We start from the raw sequence: 9382 nt of genomic DNA on the forward strand, positions 1-9382 counted from the left end.
ATAACCTATAGGACCTATGTGTACTACAATTACTTTTGTAGGTGTAATGATTGTCATTTACTCATGCATTAATTACGCCTCCATTTTTCCCTTTCTTTTCTTCTTCCTTCACATCAGTTCGTCGTTCAAAGTTGGAAAGCCAATCATCACGTCCCTTCAACTGACACATTTTCCTTTTCTGTAATCAACCGATAGAAGGTTCTCTTCTTAAGGTGGATAACCCATTTCAATCACTTTCATCCTTATCATCTAGAAAACCCTTCTCCAAAGCTCCGATCAAACCACTTTCCTTCAATGGCCAAACAATCCACGAATCCCTCTGCTTCCACCAGAAAAAGTACCCGCTCCAAAGCAAAACCCCCTTCTACGCCCCCAGAACAAGTAGACCTAGGGTCCGACCACTCTGAGGGTTTCACTTCTTCACAGGGAGATTTGTCTGATCACTCTCAAATCTTAGGAGAAAAAGTCCTAGGAAAACGACATATGGAAGATCCCCTGTTTCCTCTACCCCAAAGAAATCCAAGCTTGATCTTTCTGGCTGTCTAGAATCTGACCTGAATTTTTCGGATTCTCCAAATATGGATTTCTTCATTGCTCTAAAGGACAATCCCATTGCTCATGGAAGGGTAGTCGACCTTGACTATATGGAAGCCCTAAATTGTAAGGTCAAAAACCTCTTTGTTCAACAAGGGTGGGCTAAGTTCCTCTCTATTCCTCCGCCTAAGGTCTATGAACCCCTGGTAAAGATGTTTTATGCTAATCTCTATTCTAGTAAACTTGACAGGTTGGAATCATTAGTATTAGGTAAGCGCATTGTTCTTGATTGTGCCCTGTTTGATTCACTCTTTCAGTGTTGATGTTTTGGTTTTCCTATGCTTTTCAAAAACACCTAGCCCGATGATTTTGAAATTTCTTTTGACCAAGCTAAATAGTGTATTGCTGAGTGTCCCTCTGACTCCCTTCCCAACCGGTTAGGTCCCAGTGATGTTAGTTTCGAAACTCGAGTCCTGGCTTACATTGTAGCAACTACTCTGCTTCCCTGCACTGGTTCATTTTCAACCTTCTCTCAAAGAGACACTTTCTTAGTATACTGCCTTGTGACCAAACTCAAAGTCAAGTTATCCTCCTGGGTCATTAATTTTATGATTAAAAGTGCTGAAGATCCCACCAATCTACCCTATGGCATTGCCATCACTCATATTCTGGAAGCTCATCAAATTTCCCTGTCCAACTATCCCTTTATCACTGTTTCAAAGTCTTACAATTCTAGAGCCTTTTCAAGTATGGGATATGTGAGTGTGAAGGTCTCCTGGGTTAAGAAGCACAAAGGTGAAGTAAAGCATGCTCCTATAGAGCCCAAACCTAAACTCTCTGCCTCTGATCCCAGCCCTGGTGATCCTGACCTTGGTGAAAAGCTTCGTGCCATTGATACTCAACTTTCTGAAATCAAAAATCTCCTCACAGCCACTCAGTCTACTGTTGGTGACATTCATGCCATCTCCAAGGAAACAGGGTCTAATATGCCAAATATTAGAGTTGTTGTTCTCAGAGTTAGGGAGAATACTGTCAAAACTTTCAGGGAGATTCATGACAGGTTGGATGGAGTGAGCATCTAAGCTAATGCTAGCTTTGAACAATTGAAGGAGGCCATCTGCAACACTCTTACTTATTTTTTGCGTCATTAATGTGGTTGCTTAAGACAATTTTTTTTGTTGTGCTGTTTTTGGGCTGTTATCTCAGCCATTGGACAATTTCTATTTTTATCTTGCTTTAGGTGTTTTTGTTTGGACTATAATTCTACTGTTTAATGCTATATATTCTGTTTAGTTCTTGGTTTGTTCCCTCTTTGCTGATGCCAAAAAGGGGAGAAGAGTATATGTTGTATTTGTACATGTATAGTTGACTGTGGCAAAAGTAGCATCCTCCATGGCAAGAGTCAACTCCAACCATGGACTAGTCAACTGCATGAACTGAGGGGAGTACCATGAACCTGTAAACTGCATACATTGAGGGGGAATAAAACACAGGGAAGTCAACTGGTGTTTATACATATATATTACTTTATCATCATCAAAAGGGGGGAGATTGTTAGATCTAATTTTAATGATGCAAATAATATATCTGTAAGATCAAGGAATCAAGGAGCTACTACAAGATTGTTGAAGTCAATCTGGATGCTTAAGGAAAGAAATCAATCATCAAAGATTGCGTATCAATCAACAAAGCTTACGAATCAATCGGCAAAGATCATGGACAACTGCGATGGAAAGAATCAAACAAACCTAAACTTAAGGCATCAATCAAGGCTAGCACATTCAATCCAGAAGATTGAAGCTGTCAAAAAGCATCGAAGATTCTGTAAGAAGATTAGCTGAGCTGCTAATTCTGGATGGACCAACAATCAAGGAGTAAACCCTCATCATCAACAACTGTAGAAGGAAAGCTGTGAATTTCCTCTCATCAAGGAAGAGCAACGGCAAGCAATCTTATTCTTAGAAAGAATCAATCTCTTTCCAAGGATCAAATCTCTTGTGTTGTCAAGTCTCGTTAGCAAACGGCCATCATCAAAGTATTTATACTCAGAATCAAGCCTTAGACACATATACTTTGATCAAACCAAAAATCCTCTATTTGTTCTAGTGCAAACAAACATTGTAGTTCTCTAAGACCTGTTGTGTAACAAGTCAGAGAAAAAGGAGAGTAAAACACTGGTGAGGCATTGTATCAAAAGAGATGAGTGTTATAGGAACTGAACTATCACGTCATTGTACTCGAAGAAACGCATTTACTAAAGAGAACTCCGTTGCAACCCAAAGGGACTGGACTAGAATTCACATTGAATCCAAACCAGTATAAAATTTCGGTGTCTTTAATTCCTGCACTTACTTTCTGTTTTTTATATTCTGCTATTATAACTGTGGTTATTGCATTTAGTCGACTAATCGAAAAACCAGTCAACTAATAGAGATTAAGATTAAAAATATACAATTCACCCCCCTTCTTGTACTTTCATGCTTCTCCTTCGAGCTCCTCATCATTATCGGACCCATCTTGGCTGCCTTCATCACCATCATCATTGTCGGAGGAGAGAAGCAACCTAGCATCAACTCCAAGCACTTTAGCTTGAGCTATCTCTTTAGAGAGGTCATAACCTCGAGCGTGGACTTCCTCAAGGATCTCCCTTTGAGATTGGCACCTCGCCAAGTCATTACTCTGTCGCTCTCGATTGGAGGCCTCCCTTAACTGTATTTGAGCAGCCTCGACATCAGCCAAATACACGACTATAGATGTGTCAGCCGAGATCTTCGTCTCCCAACTTCTACCTTGGCCTCAGCAAGCTCGGCTTCAAGCTCTTTGATCCTTTTGGCCTGGGCTAACTTTTCTCTTTGACGCCCCGAAGTTGGACCTCGACCGATAACAATTTGGCCAAGGAAGCCTCTTTCTCCGCAGCAAGGCGGTCCATGTTCTCCTTCTACTGATCGCAGTCAGCTTTGACTTGATCGACCCCCCCTCGGAGCAACTCGATCCTCTCCAATTTTTGTTGCAACTGAGATACCGAAGTATTAGCCTCCATAGTTGAGTCGAGTAGACCGTACTCTTTAGAAATGATAGTTACCTGCGCATGTAGTTTGGCTCCGTCCTTACGAGTCTGGGCCAAGTTTGCTCGGAGGTCCCTGATCCTCTCTTCTTTCTTCATAGAGGCATTTGAGGGCATCCCTCTCCTCAAGAAGTTTGTTGAGATCAGTCTCACACCGGCTCAGCGCAACTTGGGACTTGTTGAATGCTTCTCGATGAAGCACCACAGCCTATGAAGAAAGGAAAGAAGTCAGCAAGAAGAAAATAAAATCAAATGTGATAACAATGAATGAAGTTTACCTGGTTCAGGATGCGATGGACCTTATCAAAAACAATAGATGCATCTAGGTCAGAAATATCGTCGACCCCCGCAAGGCAGCCGCAGAATATCTCTTCCCCATCATGAGCCATTCGCACATCAGGGGTCTCTATTGCTCGAGCCTCCCGAAATTGCCCGTAAGAAAATTGGGGGTCGGGCGGCGAATCATCGATAGTGATTGCCCCATGCAAGTCATTTGGGGCACTCTCTCCCTTATGAATAGCCGTACTATCGGACCCTTCGGGCACACTCACCGATTGTTCGTTATGGCAGGAAATATCTTCGACCCCCGATAACTTGGGGACTTTGCTCGGAGTACCTTCTGAGATCTCCTCGGTCCGAGGATGAGTCTCCCCGACCATTATCGACCCAGCTGCCTTAGAAGCCTTGACGTTTCCCCTCTTTCGAGGCACCAGCTCACAACCGGCGTCCTCCCCTTCCTCTTTCTCATCTCGTAGCTTTTGGGCTACACCGACAAACAAAGTAGTAGAGTCGTCCTTTGGCTTACAAGCCCTACTATTCTTAGTCTTTGGGATGTCGGAAGGCAAGGTCCTTCTCCTCTTCTTCTCCTTGGCCGATTTGGGAACCACCTCTTCCCCAGGTGGGGCCGGCCTCAATTCAGCGACGTCTTTGAGGCCTACGTAAAAGGGAGTCAGGTAGATGTAAAAGTAAATGTTTCAGAAAAGATGTCGTAAGCATACGGGGTAAACTTACCATGGTTTTTAGCCTCCCATCTATCCTTTGCTAAGTCACGCCAGCAACACTTGGCATGAGAGGAAGTTATAGAAAGCTTTCAAACCCAATCTTCGAGGTCAGGTACCGCGTGAGGCATCCAAGCAACTGCTGCATAACAGATGAAAATGTTATACAAAACAAAAAATAAAGCATGAAGATTAATGGCTAACACTTACGTTTGGGGTTCCACTTCTCGAGGAATGACCCTTTCTCCTCGGGGATGAAGTCGTAGGTCCTTACCCATACAAACTGACTCATCCAACCTCGATCTTTGTCCTCGTCGATACTTGCAAAAAAGGACTTCGTTGATCGGTGTTGAAGCTTGATTAATCCTCGATAAAGTTTTGGTCGATAAAGCTGTATAAAGTGGCTGAGGGTGAATTCCAACCCCTTGGCCTTACCGGAGAAGAAGCGGAGCATAATTACTATGCACCAAAATAAGGGATGCACCAGTTGCCGAGGGTAACCTGGTACACCTTGCAAAAATTGACGATAATTGGGTCGAGCAGACCCAGTGTGAAGGGGTAAGTGTAAACACTTAGAAACCCCTCCACGTGAGTTGTGATACTTTCTTCGGGGGCGAGGATCTGTACCACGACCTCGGGGACCTAGTTATAGTCTTCTTTCATGGCTTTGAGCTGTTTCGCCATTATCGGGCAAATATACCTCGATACGTGTTCACACCGACCAAGGATCGACGGAGAGTTCTCGACATTGAAGTCGTTTTTTAGGTCACAAGGGCTGGGAACAATCTCGTGAATGGCCGGCTCCACCGGCGTTTTGTCGTCGGCCAGCCGGGAAGAAGAAGAAGTGGCTTTCTCCTTTTGAGGAACTATTTTGGAGGTTTTCGCCATTGATTCAGATAGGATGAAGCGGAACAGGGTGGAGTTTGGTATTTTTGGTCCTAAAAGATCGAATCAACGGGCGGTGGATATGTATTTATAGGTTCACAGCGACAGTTTGGTGGCGCTAATGGCCGACCGTCACTAGCAAGCATTTAATATTTTGGGAAACCGAACCGGCATTTTCGATCGCGCCGAGCACTTACGTCACGAGGATGATGTTACTATCAGGGTCTCCAGGAAATCGAGGTTCAAGTCGTTTCTTATCATCTTATTCCAAGAAACGAGGGGACTATCATCTTATTAAATTATACTTATTAATGGTACTCTAAAAATCTAAATTTGACTACTATATATTGATTAGTTTGGGAATTGACGACTTAATGATAAGGGTAAAAGTGAATAAAATTGATTAATAAAATCCAAATTTGACTAGTACTCCAATCAGTTGTATGAAAACCCTTTTTATCTGATTATTCCTTGGATAATAAGTAAATAAAAGACCTAGCACATTGTATACGGTGAAAATCGGGGCTACCCGATTTTGTTCTTCGATGGAAAAAGTGATACCACGTCGGAAGGCCAGGACGCCGAGCTCGAGGTCGAAGCTCCTTTTTAGTGTCGAGGTCGATATCATTTACCGAGGTCATAAGAAGGCATGCTTCGAGATGATACCGTTATGATTCAATAACGGAAAGAGCGACATATCCGCAACGGGCCGGAGTTCACGGCGTAAATTCCGAATAGGTTGGTCTTCGGCAGTTAGACAACTGTCAAATATGATTTTCTACTGTAATTAGAAGTGTACCTTATTTAGGACTCCCCTATTATATAAAGGGGGATCCCATTCATTTGTAACACACTGTTCAGTGATAAGAAAATATACGTGCATTATTCTCTTGCTATTTTACTTACTGTTCTTCAGAGTTGTTTTATCATTTATTCCCATCATCATACCTCGAGACTGTCATAGGTCGAGGTCGAGATTTAGCCTACACACTGGTTTGATCTGCTTTTTTCTTTAATTTATCTATTTAATCCCTTGTTTATCAATTGGCATTGAATTAAATCACATATCCTTAAAACCACAATACAAGTTTAATTGTTACTCGAATTTTAGGATAAACACACATCTTGAAAATAAGTATTAGGTGCGTACTCCATATAATAACATAATTAAATTAAACATTTATTACAAGTAAAACGTATTACACGTACGTAACCAAATGATGAAACACATGTATGTTACTCATCATACACATTTTTGTTCCTGACCAAGTGACGGATATCCATAGGATAGGCATCAGACGATAGAAGAGAATTATAAGCTCTGTTGGTCGCGATCATATTGGCAGTCTCTGTGGGATGAAAATTATCATAGAAAAAATATATTCCCCTAAGCAAACATGGAGTTTCTCCTGGAACGCATTGCCCTTCAGGCATGGTTTCCGAAACTTCACAGCATGGACGATTCAACACACTAAAGGTATCTGAAAAAAGGACAGTTCCCAATATATAGCCAATATCTCATAAAGATTCAATAGCACTAAAAGATTGAAAGGATAAATAAAGTGGGGAAGAATTACGTACCAATGATTGATGAAATGCTGTACATGTTTATATATGTGAATTTTGCGTCTGGAAAATTGGTGTTAAGATTATCTACAAGAGACTTTAGGTTGCTGTTGAATAGTTGAATTGCATCATTTGTTGAACTCACACATCTACGTGTATTGTGTTTTTGCAACTCGTCTGGGATGCAACCTATTCGGCCTAATCCAAATAGAGCAACTTTCCTTGCACCATCTTCATATAAAGTCTAATCACATCAACCAAAGAGTAGCATTATAGTAGAAATCCAATTTTTATAAGAAACGCCCCGCCCCCCCCCCCCCCCCAAAAAAAAAATTAGTCCATTTAATACAATATTATACAGTTTGCCTGTCTGATTACTCTAATAAAATGTTTACAAAATAAATTAAATAAAAGAGTACTTTAAAAAGAAAATTAGTAGGATCCTATTTTTTTAAATTTAATTAATGATGAATATGTTAAAAGAATTATTACAAAGAAAACAAATGAGGTAAGCGTAATCTCATGAACCAGTTAGTGTTAAGAAACTGAATCTGGAGCGGTCTCCAGACCTATCCCTTTTTCATGTTAACTTTCTTACTTATAATTTAAACTTAAATATGAATAAAATATATGCGTAGAAATTAAAGTAAAAATCTAACCCTCAGATGTTGTGAATATTGTTCAATCAAGGCAGTTGCATATTGGCTTGGTGTGTACAAATGACTTGAGGGATAGGTTTCGGGCATCAAGTAGTTGTTAATATAGTCATTGCTCCCTATTCCCACAATAAAGAGGCACTTATTCAAGTGCTTTTTTGCTGCGGCTGTATTCCCTAGTAAATCAGCAACACGGGAAATTGTGACTTTATGATTCTCCAATTGCCTGCCCAAGTAAATCCGATCACCCTGAAAACAAAATTAAAATAGGAAGTCTTATATAAGTAAATTCCATATAGATTACTCATTTACTCGTGTCCAACCGCAACAATATACATACATATATATATATATATATATATATATATATATATATATATATATATATATACACACTCACACCAAACTACGCTTACAAGATGACTTCCGCTGTCATTGCGAATTCCAGCTGAACCAGATGCATAATTAACACCTTCCAAGATCTCACTACCTTCTGCACTTGCAAAAGGTGGAATGTAGTGATCAAAATCCAGGAGTTCCGCTGCATATATGGAGATAAAATCAAGTCAAATGTCTGCATGCACTAAAAAAGAAGTTGAAGTAATTAACAAAATGGACCTTGAACATAACTCAATTCAAAAAACCAGCTTACGATATGCGAGGAATCCCAAGGTTAGCTATATAAGGAGATAATAGTCCATTTATTCTACAACGTAACAGGAATGCCTATGTACCATATTAAGAAAATAGATCTTGATCTTAACTCAACCCGATTAAAAGCTAACTCATAAAATGAGGGTTGCATGCGATGTCCAAAATCATATATATTAACCACTATCAATAATTCCCTCGATCGATTTGAAACACTTAAGATCCAAAACGATAGTGTAGCTGAAGCAAATAACCTTGTGGTTCAAAGACTACAAGTCTAGTAAAGAAACATTAGGGAAATCAATAGAAATGGAAGTTTTAGTAAAAAGTAAGAGACGACCTAGGAAGTCTGCCGTATTGCGGCCATTGGTGAATCGGCCAGTAGGGCCATCACGAAAGTCAACCCCATAAGGTGCGTAATTAGCCTTTGCTGCTGTGTCAAGATCGTTGTTATTTCCATTATCAAGTAACGAGTCTCCAAAGATGAAGTAGCAAGGTACTTGTGGTGCACCTTCAACAAGTGTTTTTAAGTTCAAGACTAAGAATGTTATTGCTATTGTGAACCATATCTTAACACAATAAGCCATTTAATTAGTAGTAGGAGAAGAAGAAGTTATAGTACAAGTAGAGGAAAGGAAGAAAGAGCTAGCATCTATTTGTAGAAGCAAGCATGGTGGTGGCTGCATACCATTTTAAGTATTACTTTGTTAACCACAAAATAATAGGAAGTAATATATACTGTATATCTTTCAAGGCTAGCTATGTAGAGCAAAATCAATCGTGCATCATATAATAAGAATTCTAGAGAATTAATAAAGATGAGAGTTACGCTGCATGTCTACGTGCTTAGCAGCACTTTCAATGAAGTTCACATGAATGATTAAAGATTTTTTGACTTCCAATGACACGTATGATCATAATAAGCTCAGGCAATAATTCAGGGGCTACACCAGAAAGTCAACTCGAAATGTTCTTACATTTTATATTTTCCCGTTGCGCAGATACTGTTTGAAATCTAGCTATTTTGT

General features: G+C 40.2%; 1 protein-coding gene across 1 annotated transcript; it reads right to left on the reverse strand.

Moving 5' to 3' along the window:
- Positions 1 to 6606: 6606 nt before the first annotated feature.
- On the reverse strand, positions 6607 to 9138 carry LOC104210611 (GDSL esterase/lipase At5g45670-like). Its single transcript, XM_009759557.2, has 5 exons — positions 8695 to 9138; positions 8120 to 8244; positions 7707 to 7952; positions 7063 to 7291; positions 6607 to 6962 (listed from the first exon to the last, which is right to left on the reverse strand). The coding sequence occupies exons 1-5, from the start codon at positions 8939 to 8941 to the stop codon at positions 6718 to 6720; spliced, it is 1092 nt and encodes a 363-aa protein (XP_009757859.1). The 5' UTR covers positions 8942 to 9138; the 3' UTR covers positions 6607 to 6717.
- Between the last annotated feature and the right edge of the window lie 244 nt (positions 9139 to 9382).

Source organism: Nicotiana sylvestris, chromosome 2 (assembly GCF_000393655.2).
Source record: "Nicotiana sylvestris chromosome 2, ASM39365v2, whole genome shotgun sequence".
NCBI lineage: Eukaryota > Viridiplantae > Streptophyta > Magnoliopsida > Solanales > Solanaceae > Nicotiana > Nicotiana sylvestris.